Source organism: Leucopleurus acutus, assembly GCF_964270905.1.
Source record: "Leucopleurus acutus genome assembly, chromosome: 2".
Lineage (NCBI taxonomy): Eukaryota > Metazoa > Chordata > Mammalia > Artiodactyla > Delphinidae > Leucopleurus > Leucopleurus acutus.
This window is the reverse complement of record NC_139143.1, coordinates 187,862,688-187,881,643: the sequence shown is the minus strand read 5'-3', so window position 1 is coordinate 187,881,643 and position 18,956 is coordinate 187,862,688. Positions and strand designations below refer to the sequence as shown.

General features: G+C 45.0%; 2 protein-coding genes across 3 annotated transcripts in view; both read left to right on the top strand.

Moving 5' to 3' along the window:
- Positions 1 to 2,718: 2,718 nt before the first annotated feature.
- On the top strand, positions 2,719 to 11,671 carry VAMP3 (vesicle associated membrane protein 3; the record flags this gene model as incomplete). Its single annotated transcript, XM_082860289.1, has 5 exons — positions 2,719 to 2,945; positions 4,734 to 4,815; positions 8,087 to 8,245; positions 9,034 to 9,085; positions 9,913 to 11,671. The coding sequence occupies 5 exons, from the start codon at positions 2,719 to 2,721 to the stop codon at positions 9,930 to 9,932; spliced, it is 540 nt and encodes a 179-aa protein (XP_082716415.1). The 3' UTR covers positions 9,933 to 11,671.
- A 4,085-nt stretch (positions 11,672 to 15,756) lies between these two features.
- Positions 15,757 to 18,956, top strand: part of PER3 (period circadian regulator 3) — a 61,186-nt gene continuing 57,986 nt past the window's right edge. For both annotated transcript variants that reach the window (XM_082832458.1, XM_082832457.1), the window contains exons 1-3: positions 15,757 to 16,417; positions 16,846 to 16,991; positions 17,843 to 17,958. In XM_082832458.1, coding sequence (XP_082688584.1) covers positions 16,239 to 16,417; positions 16,846 to 16,991; positions 17,843 to 17,958 — 441 coding nt within the window. In that variant the 5' untranslated portion in view covers positions 15,757 to 16,238. The remainder of the gene's footprint in view (positions 16,418 to 16,845; positions 16,992 to 17,842; positions 17,959 to 18,956) is intronic.

The following is an 18,956-nucleotide window of genomic DNA, read 5'->3' as shown; positions in this document are numbered from 1 at the left end:
TGTAAAGCTGAGAGACTAGTTTTTTTCCCCCTCGGTTCTGGCTGCCAACTGTAAGTGTAAACTCAAGGCTTGTTGTGAAGCCTAAACATATTCACAAATCAGCTTTTAAACTGGTGTCTTAGAAGGAAGGTAGATACAAAAAGGTTGTGGTAACAACTGGGGTCAGTGCTCTTGGTGCCTTTTCTATAATTGTACTTGTTTTTTAATTACTTCCTTTCACTGCCAACCTCGAATTACTGTACAGTATACGTCTTACTGCTTGTGATCAGCTGTGATGACAGTGACAGCCCCACAACTAGCAGCCACCTGTACATTTGTAAACTGACCTGACTCAATTTTGTCTTTAAATGTGTGGGTTATGTTGCAGCTGTTGCAGTCCCCCAAATACCTATTATTTTACACAATTTGACCTATAGGAGGACACTTACAAACACACAGTTGCATTCATCAACGGGAAGAGAACGTGAAAGCCAGCTCTTTCAGAATATCCTTTATTAATACTGCATTTGGGTATGTTTATTCCATCTTGGTACAAATAACCGATCTTTTGACAAGAGTAATGACCTCAGTGGATTTGCTTTAAAGCTCATTTTTTTTTTAATGTTTCACATGCTACATTATTAGCTGAGTAAGTTAGAAAATCTGAAAGATAAGGACTGACATAGAATTAGGAGCGTTCTTATGGAGGGCATAGAAGTAGGTTCGAAACCTACACGTGTAACCTACCAGTACAACCTACCAGTACAACTGTGAATCCCAGGTGAGGTACAAATGCACTTCCACTGAAACGAAGCATTTCTGACCGCTTTTTCTCGGTTGTGAATCTTAATTTTTGAATATAAGATGATAGGTAAACGCAGCTTTCTTGGATAATCTAAATTCCCAAGTGCCAGGAGTAGGATTTCATTATAAAATTAATAGCTAATCTTATTCTGTCTCCTGAAGATTTAATTGCTATTCTTGTTACCCATTTGAAATCAGCTGTACTGTGTGAACGAAATCGAGACAATAACTAGAACCCCTCTCTGGCTGCACGGTCGCTTATGGCAGTTCCACACAGTAGTTGGCGCCCAATGGGGGGTCCCTGAGACTTGCATGTAAAACTAGTCTAGATGTCTTCTTTTTTGTAAGTTTTATTTTTGTAACTGTGCATGTAAAGCATCATTGAATCAATGGATCTGTTGAAGAACTCAGCTGCTGGAAACCATGCAAAATGTTTTGAATTGCCCTTAAAATATGGAAAATGTTTTCTGAATGCTTTATATTCTTTCTGCTGTAAATTAAAAATGAAGAAAATTTCCCCATACTATGTGTGTTTTGCTTTAAACTCAACTGATATTGAAATCCAAGGTGATCAGCACGTTTCACACCATACGAAATCATTTCAAATATTTCCTTCTATCCCGATACAGTGTCTTGACCGCGAACGTTACATAGTTTCAGATCTGTACAGGAAAGAAAAAGTTTCTCACTGGAGCCACTGTTCCTAAAACAATTACTTGTCAACTATCTTCTCAGGCATCGCTCAACCTATCAGTCATTTGACTAAGGGCAGTTATTGGAGAGATAAAGACACCGATCTAAATTCACCTTTTCAGTTAAAACCCTTTGCAGTTTTTTAAAAGGCACTTTTCAGCTGACTACTAATACCAGCCTTCCTTTCCAAGAGCTCCGTCATCAGTCTCACTCCCTTTCACTGCAGAGCCTCATCTTTTGTCTCCCTGGTGGTCCCTCTTCCATCTAATCCATCCCACTGCTGCTGCCAGAGAAGTTTTGCATGATAGATCTCCCAGATCCGTGAGGCCTTGATGGCTTCTACAACCCACTGCACTGAAATGACATTTGCCTTTCTTGCTTATCTTCAGTCTTTATTCGGCCTTATTTTCACCTATGCCCCAACCTGCACACCCTGGTTGGTCTGTTCAAACCATGTCCATGTCCACTGTTTCTTTGTTCATGATGTTTGTTCCTCCCATGCCTGGAAAGTTCTCTTTTTAGTTACTTAACCCAACTCAAATCTCACCTCCTCTGTGACACTCTCTTGTTTATTCTAATACACACTAACATTTCCCTTTTCAAATTATGCCATTTAGAGTTGGAAAAGACAGTTTGGTGTTTATTTTCATTTCTCATCTGATCTGCCAGTTGACTTACTGGTGTTCTGTGGTGTTTTGTTTGTTTAATGTAGGAGTTGCCGACGTTGATAGGAATACTTTCAGTAACAGCTTAAAGACCTTGCACAGTAACTCACTGCATTCAGATTTTTGCCTCAGCCTCAACCCGAAATCAAAAGTTGAGGACCTACTCTGTGCTTGGGGGTCCGGAAATACAGAAACGTAGAAAGTACAGTCCCTCATGTCAAGGCTCCCATAAACAGATTATAATAAGATCTGTGCAGTGAAAAATATACGTGTCACAAATGAACACACGAAGAGAGGGAACCTAATCCAATCAACGCCTGTGACAAATACCCTGAATGAACTTCCCCCCTCATTTTGACAAGTTTCTTGGGAAAATATGGCGGTCTCCAGGACCACCGGGTTAATGCGACACGTTCAGCGGAAGCCCATGGGCTGTCTCCAGTACTGTCAGGGCCAGAGAAATGACCCACGGTCCCAGAATAACGTAAAACGTCCCCACCTTCATTTATCTGCACAGTCCCTTTTCAGAGCCTAATGCACCACGTGCCTCAGCGTCCGTACCGGCGGCGGCAAAGACATGGAGCTGCAGCCCAGAGACCTGCCTCAGCGATCTGCGGTGTCCCCGCCCGAGACGCCCCGCCCCTTCCGGCGCGCCCCCTGGCGCCGCGCGCGCCCCGCCCACCCATCGGCCCATCCCGGTGACGTCACCGCCCCCGCGCCGCCCCGCCCAGGTCTCAGGTCTCAGGTCTCCTGTCCCGCTGCGCCGGTCAGCCGATCCTCGCCCGCTGCCGCCGCTAACAAAATGTGAGTGACACAGCGCGACGCGGAGCGGCCTCGGCCCCGGATGGCGGCGGCCCGCTGCTGCGACCCCCCGCCCGGCCCGGTTCCCGTCCGCCGCCTCTCGGACGCTGGCGCAGGCCGCGCGGGCCTTCGCGGGGGGCTCCCGAGGCCTGGGGGCGGGTGGAGGCCCCGGGGGTGCGGACTGCAGACGGGCCAGATCGGTCCCGCGGCGCCGCCGGCCGCGCCGGAGGGCGCCGCGGCCGGCGGGCGGACGCGGAAGGGGTGAGGGCGGGGCGGCCGGGGTTTTCCGGAGGTAGGGAGAGCCACCCCCGCCCCTCCGCTTCCCCTTTTCCCCTCCTCCCCCCCCCCCCACCAAGTTCCCTAAGGGGAGCTGTGACCACCGCCCTCGTCCTGCAGAGCCTGCTCGCTGCCTGGTGCCTGGGCTGGGCTCCGGCAGTTGCAAGGGAAAAGACCTGGGCCCTGTGTGAAGGCACCTGCGGTCAGAGTGGAGCCTGGCGCAGAGCTGTGCGCCTCCGCTCTCTTTTTAAGCAGAAGCATTCTTGTACTTGAAAACGTGGAGTTTCCCGTGGTAACATTCCCAGAACGCTAAGTGTCAAGATTCACCAGGACCCTGTGTCCCCTCTCCAACCTGCTCATTCCTCACCTACAGAGGAGGAAGGAATGGGTGCTTTCGCAGAGTTCCTTCCAGGAACTAGGGCCACCCCTCTGGAGTGTTCCTGCTTGAGGCTGCTGTTCCAGTAGATCGCGGTGGTTAAAACTGAGATCTGTAGGATTATACAGAACCTGGTCTAAACACAGGCTCCACTGCAGCCAGCGGTGTGGACTTTCTAAACCTTACTTTACTCATCTTTGAAATGAGGTTAATAGTAGTGTCCCCCTCAAAGAGTTTTGAGGATTAAATGAGAAAATGCTTGGAGAAAATGCACCAGTACATGGCCCTTCGCTATTATCGATCAGACAATAAACTCTCTGAGGGTAGGGGTGGGATCTGCTGCTTCCCTGGTCTTTGACGCGTGGTAGGTATAAAATAACTGTCGGTTGAATCAGTGAATCAGTGGCCGTTGTATGCAAGACACGGGGAAGAGACCTCTAAGACACAGGAGTCTGTGATCTATTAGAGAAGGCAAGGCTATATATTTCTATATCTGAAAAACCAAAGCATTGCCAAGTCATGGACGCAATTAGGACTTCAAAGCCAGAGTGGTCAAAAAAGATCTGTCCGGGGGAAAAATAAAGAATTCGATGAGGATTTTAAAAGAAGTACCTCTTAAGAGAGGGAGCATTGCTTCATCTTACCTTTCCCACTGACGCCCCCTCAACGCCACACCCTGGTGTTTCTGACTCTGTTTCTCTAACTGAATCTATTTCTCCATACTGGAAAAAGGGCATTCTATAATTGTTCATAACTATGAAGACCATTCTTGCCACAGTGAAAAGCTCAAAAGAGTACTGAGTGCCTTTAAGTAGGTGTAGGTCTTAAAACAAGTAATAAAAAATGGGAAAGCAGAGTTTACCTATCTTAGGATCAGGTCCTTCAGTGATACAAAGGAGATCCTGTTAAACCTTCACTTCAGACCTTGGTCCCTTTGAACACGTGGGTGAATCTTTAAAGTTATAGAGGAATTAGAAGAGGTGTCATTTGGGCCTCTGTTCGTTGATGCAGGAAGGATTTTCTTTTTCTGCTTTAGTTCTGAAATTCCTAACACTGAGGCTTCTCCAGTACATCTTCATACTTACAGAAGTGTGTTTGGAATCCTGATTTACTCATGCTTGTGTCTTTTCATGTTTCAGGACTACAAGCGCACCTGCAGGGTCAAGCGCTGCCTCTGGCGGTAGTAGAAGACTTCAGCAGACACAAAATCAAGTGGATGAGGTATTGCCCAGAAGTGCTGTAAACATGAATCATAAGCCAACATGGGAACACTCTGGGAATAGCTCTGTTTAGAAAAAGGATCGTAAAAGTGTGAATGTAAAGTAAATTTTGACTGTCATAAACGTAAAAAAATTTTGTCCCCTACTGTTTTGCAAGCCCTTACCTAAGCTTCTGAGAAGTCATGTCCTACTGGTTTCAAGCTTGTTTTCCTGTGACCGAATCACATACCTAAAGTACAGGCTCTCCTCTCTGAGAACATTCCTTCAAGAATCACTTTGTAATGTATATTTTGCCACAATAAATAAAAAATTAGAGAAGAAAAAAGAACCACTTTATAAAATAATAGAATTTTGAGGATTAGGCCTATAGATTGCGCAAGCCAGGACCAATCCTTCTGACCAGATTTTTCATCAAAATTCTTTCTCCAGTAGTGTGACATACTAGTTACCCAGCCCAGCAAGTCTCTGTAAATTGTTGCCTATCGACATGCAGGAGGCAGGTGCTGGGAAACTTCTCTAGCCCAACAGATCTGTATCTGTGGAATTCTTGAGTTAGAAGACCCTCAGAGCATCTTTTGTTCTGCCCTATATATGCAGACCTACAATGGAAAATTGTTTGAGAAATTCAAGCTAGTATTAATATCTCCATAGTCCTAAAAGCCATCACTGCTGAACAAGCATATCTTGGTCTTTCTGCATTTAGCTGCCTTAAAAAGCAGAGTTAAACTAATATTAGATTCTGTTGTTAAATCATATGGTAATATTTTGGTCTGAAGGTTTTGTTTATGACCTTAATTGTGAAATTTTTACATTTTCATGCTGAGAAACCCATTCTAATTCCATCCTACATGAAACTTCTGTTAACTTATGAAATCAGATTGGGTCCTTTTTCTTTACTAAAGAGAGTTGTTTTGTTTTGTTTTAGATTGAGGTAAAATTTACATAACATACAATTAACCATTTTAAGGAGTACAATTCGGGCTATTTGGTATATTCACAGTGTTATACAACCATTCCCTCTGTCTAGTTTCAGTTTTTTTTCCTCTATCCCTGAAGAACACCCTGTATGCATTTAGTAATCACTCCCCATTCCCCCTTCCTCCCGAATGGTAGCCTCTAATTGGCTTTCTGTTGCTATCCTTGTGCCTATTCTGGATATATCATATAAAAGGGCTACAATACGTGGCCTTTTGCGTCTGGCTTCTTTCACTTAGCATCACATGTTCTACAAAGTTGTAGCGTTTATCAGTACATCATTTTTGTGGCTGAGTAGTATTCCATTGCACATGGATACCTCAATTTGTTTATCCATTCATCTGTTGGTGGATTTTTGAGTTTCCACCTTTTGGCTGTTATGAACAGTGTTGCTATAAACGTTTGCATATATGTTTATATGTGTACACCTGTTTTCATTTCTCGGTTATGGGTCTAGGAGTAGAATTGCTGGATCGTATAGTAATACTATGTTTAACTTTTTTTTTTTTTTTTTTTTTTTTGCGGTACGCGGGCCTCTCACTGCTGTGGCCCCTCCCATTGCGGAGCACAGGCTCCGGACGCGCAGGCCTAACAGCCATGGCTCACAGGCCCAGCCGCTTCGCGGCATGTGGGATATTCCTAGACCGGGGCACAAACCTGTGTCCCCTGCATCGGCAGGCGGACTCTCAACCACTGCGCCACCAGGGAAGCCCTAGTGTGTTTAACTTTTTGAGGAACTGCCAAACTTTTCCACAGTGATGTACTATTTTACACTCCCACTAGCCATGTCCAAGGGTTCCTGTTCTTCCACATCATCACCAACACTTGTTATTTTCCATTTTTTTGGTTATAGCCATCCTAATGAGTATGCGTTAGTAACTCATCATGGTTTTGGTTTGCATTTCCTAATGACCAATGATGTTGAATATATTTTCATGTGCTTGTTGGCCGTTTGTATATATTCTCTGTAGAAATGTCTGTTCAAGTCCATTGCCAGTTCTTTAATTGGGTAGTCTGTTTCTGGTGTTGGTTGATAAGAATTCTTTATATATTCTGGATATTAAATCTTTGCCAGAAACATGATTTGCAAATATTTTCTTACATCTTGTGGATTGTCTTTTCACAGCTATGACAACAATGTCTTTTGATGCACAAAAGGTTTTAATTTTTATGAAGTCCAATTTATCTGTTTTTTCTCTTGTTGTTCTTGCTTTTGGTGTCAAATCCATGGCCAAATTCAAAGTTGTAAGGATTTACTCTTACGTTTTCTTCTAAGAGGTTTATAGTTTTAGTTGTATACTCAGATCATTGATCCATTTTGAGTTAATTTTTGCATTTGGGGTAAGGTAAGGGTCCAGCTTCATGAAGTGGCTGTCCAGTTGTCCCAGCACCAAGTTTTGAAATTGGAAAGTGTGACTCCTCCAATTTTGTTTTTCTTTTTCAATACTGTTTTGGGTATTCAGGGCCCCTTGGAATTCCATATGAATTTGAGGATTGGTTTTTCCCTTTCTGCAAAAAAAAAAACCAAGCCATTGGAATTTTGATAGAGATTGTGTTGAATCTATACATATGTACATCACTTGGGGGAGTACTGCCCTCTTAAAAATATTAAGTCTTTCAATCTATGAACATGGGATGTTTTCCCATTTCATTAGGTCTAATTCCTTTCAGCAGTGTTTCACAGTTTTCAGTGTGCAAGTCTTTGGCCTCCTTGGTTTAATTTATCGCTAGGTATTTTATTCTTTTGGGTGTTATCGTATGGAATTGTTTTCTTAATCTCCCTTTCATTGCTAGTGTGTGGAAGCACGCTCATTTATGGCTATTGAGCTTGTACCCTAAAACTTTACTGTTGTTTACTAACTTTAGTAGGGTTTTTTGGTAGATACTTTGGTATTTTCTGTACATGGAAACATCTGCAAATAGAGATCACTTTACTTCTTTTCTAATTTGGATGCCTTTTATTTCTTTTTCTTACCTAATTTCTCTGGCCAGAACTTCCAGTACAATGTTGAACAACAGTGGTGAAGGTGGGCCTCCTTGTCTTTCACCATTGAGCATGGATGTTAGTTGTGGGTTTTTCCATAGATGCCCTTTACTATGTTAAGGAAGTTCCCTTCTATTCCTAGTTTGCTGCGTGTTTTTAACTTGAAAGGGTGAGCCCTTTTTTCTTTTTTTTGAATGGAAGTTTGGCTCAAAGTAGTAAAGTGCTGACCTGAAAAAAAAATGCCGGTAAATTTCACTGAGGAGTTTTGTTCTTCATTCCTTTACGTGTAACTGAGCGTGATCATATTCGTCAGGTGGTGGACATCATGAGGGTCAACGTGGATAAGGTGTTGGAAAGAGATCAGAAGCTCTCTGAGTTGGATGACCGTGCAGACGCACTGCAGGCAGGAGCCTCCCAATTTGAAACGAGTGCTGCCAAGCTGAAGAGAAAATACTGGTGGAAGAATTGCAAGGTAGTTCGCTTTTAACTGGTCTTTACATTAAGTCACCCTCTGTAGTCTCAGGGTAGACAGAGGCTACACATATTGAACTTTCATGAATCTTGAGTTTGCCTTCCCTCGCGTGGAAGTGTGGATTGACTCTGAATCAAAAACACTGACTGCATATCCTCTTCCTGTCCCCACAACTGGGAATTCTCCATGTTCTGGGGCCGACCTTCAGAAGCATGTAGAACAGGACCATCCCAAATCAATCGTAGACCTAAGCCCCTTCCAGCCCTCCACCCCAGCAGAGCCCTGCACACAGGTTGACAGGAGAGGGCTGGACAGGTGGTCAGTTTCCACGTGGCTGTGAATGGCTCCAGTGTCAAAGGGAAGAGCCACTCGAAAGCCGCAGTGTGCTCCACAGAAGAGCAGGAAGCAGCCGCGCAAGGAGCATGGCCCAAAGCAGAGGTTACACAGCTGCGAAAGAAATGTGCTGTGATCAGATCCCTTCCTGGGTTGGAAGTGACACTTTCTGACGTATGGGACAGGCTTAGTAGCCCTTCTTTAGGTGGAAGACAGGTATACACAAAGGCCTATGTAGGGACCACAGATCATTTGAACATGTTATAAAAAGCAGATAAGTAACTTCCAGGCCCTAATTGAGAACATTAAGTTTAGGCTTTAAAAATTATGAATATTTCAGATGGTGGTGCACCTTTATTTCTCCTTCTGTGACTAGAACGATATTATATGATGCTTTTCAGTAAGCACGTTAATCTCTAGTTTTGAATATGAAATGGACGTATGTGTCGTTACAGATGTGGGCAATAGGGATCAGCGTTGTCGTCATCATCATTGTCATCATCATTGGTGAGTTCCCTGCTCCAGACTCCTTGCAGAAGCCTCCTCTGCTCACAATGGACTGCATATACAGGAACTCCAAATAAAAGTTCCCTCAGAGATGTTAGTTTATCCCAAAGGTTTTTGTTTTCATTATTAAGTGTTTTAAGTACTTGGGTGCTGAGTCTGAGATTTTCCGATATAAACAGTAATCCTTTGACGTTAGAGAAAATTTACTCATTTCCACTGAATGAGTGGAAGTAAGTTTTCTCTCTGAATATATTTTCATCAGAGGTTTCCTTTTATGAGAAATAGTGTAGTCTAGTGATTAAAAGCATGGACTACCTGTGATCCACCCTAGCTCCACCATCCAGTTGTGTGGCCTTGGGCAAGTAATTTAATATCTCTGAACCTCAGTTTCCTCATTTATAAAATGGGGATAATAATAGTACCTACCTCATATGTTTGTTATGAGGACAAAGCTGTTAATATATAAAAGGTGCTTAGGATGGTGCCTGGCATATAATAATAATAGTTATATAAAGAAATATATATACACACAACTATCATTATTATTATTATGATCATTACTACTGCTACTGTGTACAATATTGGAACAGCCCATTGCCATTCATAGCCCAGTACGTGAGAACTATTTAAAGAAATATATCTTGGATCCTTTTTTAGACAGCCTCCTCTAGCCCTCCAAAAAATGTAGAAAAGCCACTAACAGGAAATTGGACAGAAATTGAATTTCTGTTCACACTTAGACTGCAGTGTTTGATGTTTATTCTGTATTTGCACTGAACGACTAAACTGTTGTTTTTCCACTTTTTTGCATCTCCCCTGCTTATTAGTGTGGAGTGTTTCTTCCTGAAGAACCAGTGAAACTCCAGCCTGCTGTTCAAGAAACCTCTTCAAGAGTTTTGATTTAGAACCTGCTATATTATCAAGCTTACCTACTGTTATATCTAAAATGATTATTTTCTGTTAGTGACTGTAAAGTTTGTTTTCTAGGAAATGTGCCTTTGTTTTGTAATATGCACTCCAAACTAGAGGTGTAGTCAGCCCAGCCCCCATTTTGCACAGTGCCTTTTCAAATTTACATATGGGCTGATGAAGAAGACTTCTTAAGTTGCAGAGTGTAATAACCTAGCGGTAATGTTGTCTGATTAACTGCCAGTGATTCCAGTTAAGGAAATTTGTTCCAAGTTAGCTGTCCTAGTCATATGACATTACCCTCATTTTAAACCTTTGGGTAGTCAGATTCCAATTTGTGCCTTCCAGAAAGAACACTACTGCCTAACACAAATACAGACTGTGCCTTATTTTGCTATTTTTCTGATTCCCTTTAAGAGAACTCTCTACTGTTTATAAACACTGCTGACTCTTTGGCTGTATTTAAAACAAGATGCTGGTAAAGAGTTTTTGCTCCTGCGTTAGATATGAAGATGTTTACTTTCTTGTTACTGTTATGTATCACTTGCTAAAAATATTGTTTTAATCAGAAATAATAACCTCGTTAAAACATTTTTATAGAACTGTGGCTGTGACCAAAGTTTCTGTTTTGCCAAAAAGTTAAATCCCAGTCAGATGTCAAGTCTGTTCCTGGTAGATAAGTTCAGAAAAGTGACCAGTGGGACTCAAGGTGCCCTTCAGAATTAAAATTGTAATATTGTGTGTGAACCTCTGACATCCTGGCAGGCCTTTCTTGCCCTTGAAAGGCTGTAGGTCTTGCGACTCTCCTTCCAACCCAGCATTTTTCCTGGGGGTTAGAGAAGGTTTGAGCTCGACTGACCATCTCATTCCTGTAGACAGAGTTTTACCCAGCCATTTGCAGATTATCAGCTGTAGACTCCAATATGTTTCTAATAATTATGTGACCAACAGTTCTGTAGTCTTCAAGTGAGACCATCTGTGAACTGGTCATTTTCTGGCCCAGTTCCCACGGACGATAGCTTTTTGGGGTTTGTTTCCTATTTTGATCCATAGTCCACTTCCTAAATCTGCCTTCTAAATTATGCTCTCGATTAGGCATTGGTCAGGGGGAACGAGTTTTTACAGAGGATAGCTAACCAGAGACACTTTCTTTCTTTGATGTCACAGACTGTCTGCATAAGATGCTGCTTTGGAAATAGCTGTTGTCATCTGAGAGGCTTTTGTTGTGTACGTGAGACTTTGGACATCAGGGTGTGTGGCTTAAGGACAGGAATTCAGGTAGGAATGAAAACAGACGAGGCAGTGAGGGGGAAAGGAGTCTTACCACCCTGTGGCTCACCGTTAGTGGAATATTCTAAAATTCTTGTTCACACACTAGTTTGTGACTTACAAAGCAACAGTTAAGCTGCACCAGGACCCAGGTTCCATTTCTGTAATATCTGTTCCCCTGATATCAGTGAAATGGTGTGAAGTTGAAAATATGCCTTGCAGTGTGCCAACCTGGGAAGAAGGGAGCAGCTGTCAGTGTTGGGACGTTGGCCCACCCTCGGCTCAGGTCTCCGGCCGGGTCGACTCTGAATCCTCGGTGCTCTCTCCTTGGCCTCGATGCTCAGTCCCACGTAACCCACTGGCTGCTGCGTTAACCCAGGAATACTTCGCCTATATCTGTGCATTTAGCTGGGAGTCGCCCACTGTAACAAACCGAATAAAGTGTTTATAAACAGAACTCAGTGCTTGTGTTGCTTGTAGGGCTGCTGCTCAACCCGCGTCGCCCTTCCAGACCCCAAGTCCCCTTCCTCTCTTGCTCTCTCACCAGTCCCCTCCCTGAGGACTCTGAGTTCCTTGTATACCACTCCCCATGTGAAAAGTGCTTTTCAGTAGAGGAGATGCGTGGGAAACTGGCTTTCTTACGATTCCTAAAACGTTCAGAATTTGGCTTTTGAGTTTCTTAAATATATGGTCTTTCAGAAGTGACTAGTATAGAGCCGGCCGGTATGTGCTGGACCAGGTCGCTGCCCACGTGGGGCGTGGGAAGATGACTTGGGTGGGAGAGGGACGCCTCTTGTTTTCATTCTGCATATCTTTCCCCTTGAATGTACTTCCACTCTTACTCTGCGAGCCCTAGGGAACAATATACTATGGGTGGAAGGAGACTTGCGTATGTTCACAATAAAATGCCAGTTTTCAGTAGAATCCTGCGATAAGCAGGTTGACGTTTTTCCATTGCCTCGGATAGACAGTCACTGCTTTTCTTGTCTGGCGTGCGATTGTGTCCCTGGGAAAGCAGTAAGTGTGGAATCGTGCCTTTTGTTCGGGAGCATGATATAATGAAATGCGTGTGAACTTTCGGTGCCATTTTCAAAGGAGAATCTACCCTAAAGCGGTTCCTCTTTCTCTGCTTCTCCCTTAAATGTCAGGGTTCCTTGGGGGCTTCTGTTTCCATTCTACTTACCCTCCCCAGGCAATCTTATCTGTGCTCATGATCCCTCTTTTCATTCATCTGCTGATGAGGCCTGGCCTATTGCCCGTAAGCCTCTCAAACGCAGCGTTCACCAGAAGGAAACATCCCCTGCCCCGTGCCCCTCCTCCGATCATTCACAGTGTCTGCTCCAGAAATGGCACGATCACCGACCCAGTGACCACACTAGCCAAACCCACTGGACTTGCCGCTCCTTTTGGTCACCATCTACGTCACTCATGATACGCTGGAGAGGTGCTATGTACCAGACACCTCCCAAATCGCCACGGCTCAAAGTTTTTTCCTTGCTCGTGCTCTGTGTCCCACGCCAGTCAGCAGGGAGGCTCTGTCGTCAGTCCCTGCGGGGTGGGGTGAGGGGACTTCCTGTAAACATTCGTTTCCGGTTATCACTGCGGAAGGAAAGGAAGGGACCAGCAGGAATTGTGCACCGGCTCTCAACGCCTGCGCCGGGAAGTGGAGCCGGCACGTTCTGCTCACGTCTGCTCACGTTTCATTGGCCAAAGCAGGTCAGGTGACCGTGGCTCACCTCAGAGGTGGGAGGGAGTCCTGTCTGTCACCCAGAGGAGAAATGGAATGTTTGTGAACATCTTCCTTTGTGTCAACAACTTCAGTCAAGGAATGGGGGCAAATTCCCCGTGTCTTGTATTTTCTAATGACTTGTGTCTCTTACACGATAATTCTAGATTTGCATCACCAATAAAATGTTTCTTAAAGTATGGCAACTTTTTTATTGGCTCTGAATGATGATTCATTATTTGCTTTAAAATTGACCAGACTCGGGCTTCCCTGGTGGCGCAGTGGTTAAGAATCCGCCTGCCCGTGCAGGGGACACGGGTTCCAGCCCTGGTCCGGGAAGATCCCACATGCTCCGGAGCAACTAAGCCCGTGCGCCACAACTACTGAGCCTGTGCTCTAGAGCTCGTGAGCCACAACTGCTGAGCCCGCATGCCACAACTACTGAAGCCCGTGCGCCTAGAGCCCGTGCTCCGCAACAAGAGAAGCAATGAGAAGCCTGCACACCGCAACAAATAGTAGCCCCCGCTCACCTCAACTAGAGAAAGCCGGCACACAGCAACAAAGACCCAATGCAGCCAAAAATAAATAAATAAAAAAAAATACCTTAAAAATAAGATAAAATAAAATTGACCAGACTGCTTAGTGCATTTAAAAATAAGCAAACTTATTTCCAACTGAGCTGCTTTTCATAGTAGCAGAAAATTCAATCTGTAAAAGTAGAATTTACTAAATAAACCAATTATGGCATAATTATTAGAAAATAATTTTTTTTTTCTCATCCTTTAAATAGCAAGCTAAGTGCATTTAGAAATCTTCTACTTGGCTTTATACCGCCAAGACGGACAATCCCCTGTTGGGAGAAGTGCCTGCCTCTGGCCAAGGCTCTGGATCCCCAGCCTCACGAAGGACTTCTCTCTGGCAACTGCCTCTTGTCTGCAGCCCTTCCCTCCTGCGTCATTCACTTCTCCCTTCTTATTGGATCACCCCATCACTTAATAGTGATGCCCACATCCCTCCCTCCAGCCAACAAATACTTGTCTATAGCTCGTCACAGAAAAATTCCTCCCTATGTCTTCCTGTAGTCATTGCCTCACATCCTACTTTTCTTCAATCCACACCACTGAGACGTCTTTAACCAAGGTCACCATCTTGCTGAAGCCCAACAGGAAATTCTCAGCCTTTGTCTCACTCTGCTTATCACCAGCATTTGATAAAGTTGCCAGCTCTCTCCTTGAAATGCTTCGTTATCAAGCTTCCAGGACCCCACACTCCTCTGGTTTTCTTTCAGCCTCATCTATGGCTCCTTATTCTTTGCTTGGTTCTCTGCCTGACCTCTGAATCTCTGTGTGCCCCAAATCTTGGTCTTTGGCCCTTTTCTCTCTATCGGCACTCTCTCACTGACACCATTTCACCCATCACTGTGAACTCCATAGACACTCTGACGACTGCCAAATGTAAACTGTATCTCCACCCCCGGCTTCTCCCCTAAGTTCCCAGCTGGGAGATCCAATTGCCTACCTGACCACTCACTCCACTTGGATGTTTAGTGCACATCTCAAACATGGCATGTGGAAAACAGTTCTCTGTTCTCCCTCCATCAAAACCTGCCATCCCCAGACCTGCACTCAGTAAATATTTGCTGAATGAATGCAGTTTAACAAAATAGAGATTCGGAAGAGAGTAAGCATCATTTGGAGAAATAAGGTGGTTTATCCAATACCTAATATGAACAGTTACCACACCTCACTTTCCCCTCCTCTTATTTACAATTCCTTTCATTCATCCAACCAATACTTAAGATTTCTGATGTACCAGGCACCGGAGAGGGGCGGAGTTCTACATGGCACCTTCCACTTCGGAGGAGTCGAGACACAAATAAAAAGAGTCTTCCGACGGTGTTTTTTAAAGGCCTTCTCTACACCTTCCTTTCCCAAAATAATGTCTTTTACAGACACTTGTCTTCCTCCAGTTGCTAAGTGAATCTTTAACTTTAGGAAGACCAGGGAAATGTTTTAAGTTTCGCTGTCCAAATTCCGCTTCTGAGAACCGGGTTTGATCTTTCCAGGGCTGCTACACTGCCGGGTCCTCACAGCCCCTCACTTAAGATTCCGCAGGAGCGAGAGCAAGAAGGTCGTTAAGAAAAATGGAAACGACGGGAACCCGAGAAGACGCAGGGAAAGCGCAGGGACGTCTGCCAAGCGTGGTCCCGATCCGCCCTCAGCGCTGCGCCGCTCTCCCCAGCTCTGGAGCTGGGGCAGCCGCGGCCGCTCACGTGGAGGCCGCGCAGGCCCCGCCCACCCCGCCGCCCGGGGCCCGCCCCCTCATGACTGGCGGCTCCAGCGCCCTAATCACTGCCACGCTCGCTCCAGCGGCCCCCGGGGCCCATCCCCCGGGGCCGGGAGCGGGGCGGGGACTGGAGCCTCCTCTGGGCCCCTCTGCCCCCTCCTTACGTGCCAACCGGCCGGGATTGGCCGAGCGCCGTCCTCGGGCCGACCCCCGGCGTTACGTAAAGAGCTCCGGGACCTTTGCCCCGCTCACACGCCTCCGCTTATGTAACCGGGGCGCCCCTGCGCGGGTCCCGCCCCCAGGCCAATGGGGTCCCGCAGAGCCGGCAGCGGCAGCCAATCGCGCGACCCGGGGGCGGGACCGCTCACGTGGTGCGCGGGGGGTGCGGCGCCCGCGACCGCCCGGCACGCTGCTGGCCTCGAGACTGAGTGGGGCCGGGTCAGCTGGGCTAGCGGCGGCGCGCGGGTCCGCGGGAGGCGGCGGCGGCGGGTGAGGGCTCGGCCCGGGCGGGGAGGCCTCGGGGCCCGCCGGGCGCCGTCGCCCCGAGCCTGTCCTGCGCTGTGGGAACTTTGTGCTTCAAGTTGCCCCTTGCCGGGTGCGGGTCCTGGGTGCACGCCGACTCTCGGGGCGGCCGGAGCCGGGATCCCCCTGGGGCTGCCCAGCCCGCGAGCCACAGCCGAGCTTCCAGCATCAGATTGTGTTTCTCTTGACACTTGTCACCTTTGTTTCCACCGTCCCCCTCCACGGTGGACCTCCCGTGAGCGGAGACGTCCAAGACTGCAGGGAAATACTGGGGAGAAAAGTGCCCCCGGAGGAGCAGAAAGAGTACCTCTACTTGCCGGCTTGTGATGACTGACATTTTCTCTGAGACGATGGCCTGGACCAAAATGAGAAGTACATTTCCGTCGCCGATCGCAAAGTAGCAAAGTAGCAGGCGACAGGCTGAGGACTGCCGGGCGAGCGATGGATCCCTGTGAAGATCTGGAAGTGTCCGGTGGTAAATCTCAGGACTCTAGGCGGAGGCAGCCTCATGAACTTGAAGGACCACAGGCCAGCGGTCCTGAGGCGCTGGGGAAGGACTCTGCTGAGATGTGGAGCCGGAAATACCAGCTGCGGAGCAAATGCGTGCAGACCAGCAACAGGTGAAATAACCTGATGTGTTTGTTCTTCTCTGCTGGCGTAGTAGAGGGGAAAGGCGGGCTTACATCTTTCTATATTTTGTTTGTAAGCCTAGGAAAAAGTTTAAAGAGACTCAGACAACTTAGAATGAAATACCCTGGAGAAACTGAAGGAAATTAACCAAAAGGTAAAAAGTGGTTGAGGAATTTAGCTGACTCTAGGCTGAAGTGGGAATAAGAGAGTGGAAAATGCTTGATGTTTACCCATTTCTTTGCCTGGGATTCTCCACCTGTAAAAAAAAAAAAAAAGTGGTGGATAATAAATCTGTGAACTAAATGAGCTGATCCATGTTAAGGGCTTAGAAAGCGGGCCTGGCGTGAAATACGCTGTTCAGTAAAAGTTGACTTATTATAATCGAAAGTGTGAATTTAGAATCTTTTTTATCTTACAGTGAACCACAAGATCGAAACAGAGTTTCCAAAGACCTTATAACGGTTGTCCAAGAAATGAAAAAATACTTTCCGTCAGAGAGACAGAGTAAACCAAGCACCCTGGATGCTCTCAACTATGCCCTTCGCTGCGTACACAGCGTGCAAGGTAAACGGGCTGGAGAGGGAATACAGTCGTGCACGGACACCACTGCTCGTAAACAGCAGCCGGGCCAGAGCAGTTGTCTGCCTGGTTTTAGGCACAGAAATGTTTTGAGCTTTTTATGGTGCTTTATGTGAGACGTGCAAATCTACACTGATGCCATTAGCATCTTAGTTTTTCACATGAGCACTCGGAGAACCTTATTTGTGTCATAGCTTAGTAACCGTGCAGTATTTTGCTGATTTGTTTCAGGAGAGTAGAGCTCGGTATAAGCACATTTTGAAGATTCACTTTTTAAAATATAGTCTTCTGTGACTATTAGGGGAAAAATACACTTGATTAAATACATTTACATTTCTCTGCCGTGGACATACTTTTAAAATACAGTCATGATGTATCAGGAATTTACCAAATTAAAAACGAATGGTTGTAAACATTTTTTTCTTTTTATGGCTTTTCAGACTTCTTCTCAAGGGATTTTAAAAATACGCATTCTGTAGCACAAACCTCTGTGGCTTCATAGATGGTATATAGTTCCTGAATCCTCGAATAATGTTTCTGCCATACAGATTTCCTGTGTGTGTATTTGGAATTTTGGGTTTCAGTACCTTGTTTTGGTACCTTCAGTGTGTCTCATTCCTTGTGATCTGGAACATGCAGAATTCATAAAATTCAAAATCTTAAGTTTGTACAACTATCAGTATTTTAGTTGAAAGAAGAAAACGATCTGGTTTCAAGGAAAACGTGCTGCGGTGTCCTCATCCTAAAAAACAAGCCTGCTTTTATACTGATGAAAAATGATTTCCTAAAGATACTCTTGTCACTGGACTACCTATTTATTTTCCTGTGTTTCTTAGCAAACAGCGAGTTTTTCCAGATTCTCAATCAGAATGGAGCGCCTCAAGCAGACGTGACCATGTACAGTCGTGAGGAGCTGGCCACTATTGCTTCGGAGCACACTTCCAAAAACACAGTAAGAATTCACAGATTTTGCCATATCAACCTGGGTGATTTTTCCTAACGATCTTATCTAGATGCAGATTTTTTAAAATAATAACTGAGCATTTCAGTAACCACAGTTTGAGGTCAAGCATAGGAGAAAACTGTTAAAGAGGCCTTGTGGAGTTTCTCCTGCCCTTGCCAGAGAAAACATCTAAAAACAGGAAGCAACACATAAGTAGTAGTTGGCTTTGCTTCTGTCATGAGGTGCCTCTCTCTCCTTAGCATCCCTGAGTTCTCTCAAATGAAGAAAAAAATAACACTGCAGAGTGATTTCCTGCATCTTATTCTAATCTCCGAATTGTTAATTTCTATTTATGTCATTCTTAGTTCCAATACCTACTACTTCAAGTTGTAACAACTGGATTTTATAGAGCAGGTGAGTTGAGATGCTGTCATTTTTGGTAAAATTTTGGAAGAGATATTTAGTGTATCTTTTTTGAATCTCTTCGTGTTGACAGAATAATGGAGCCTCATGTTTTGCTGATGTGATGGAGATTACTTAATTTATGTGTAGACCTCAACGTAATTGTAACTTAAAGGTTTTATAATATTGGAGCATGAGCTATCCCTAATGTCACAGTGCTTATTTTACTAACTGATGTGTTTATAACACGGTAGTAGGCGCTATGGAGATTTAAGGGAAAAAAAGTTTAAGGAAAACATTTTCCCTTTAAGATCTTCAAAGTAAATCTAGAGAGGAAAACATACGCCACTTGCTAGCAGGTACAAACAGTGGCCGATTATAAGCAAGCTATGTATATGTCTAACGGAACACATTAGAGAAATGATTCTTATGTAATGAGGTTTGTCAAAGACAACGTCTTGGAGCAAGTGACTCTTGAGCTTGGTCTTGAAGCCTGGAATAGGCATATGGGTGAAGAGAAGACAGTCCTTCCAGGTACAGTTTGCAAAGGAGAGGGAATCAGAAGTGTACACAGTGTATACACTGTGTTTAGTCCGTGTAGAATG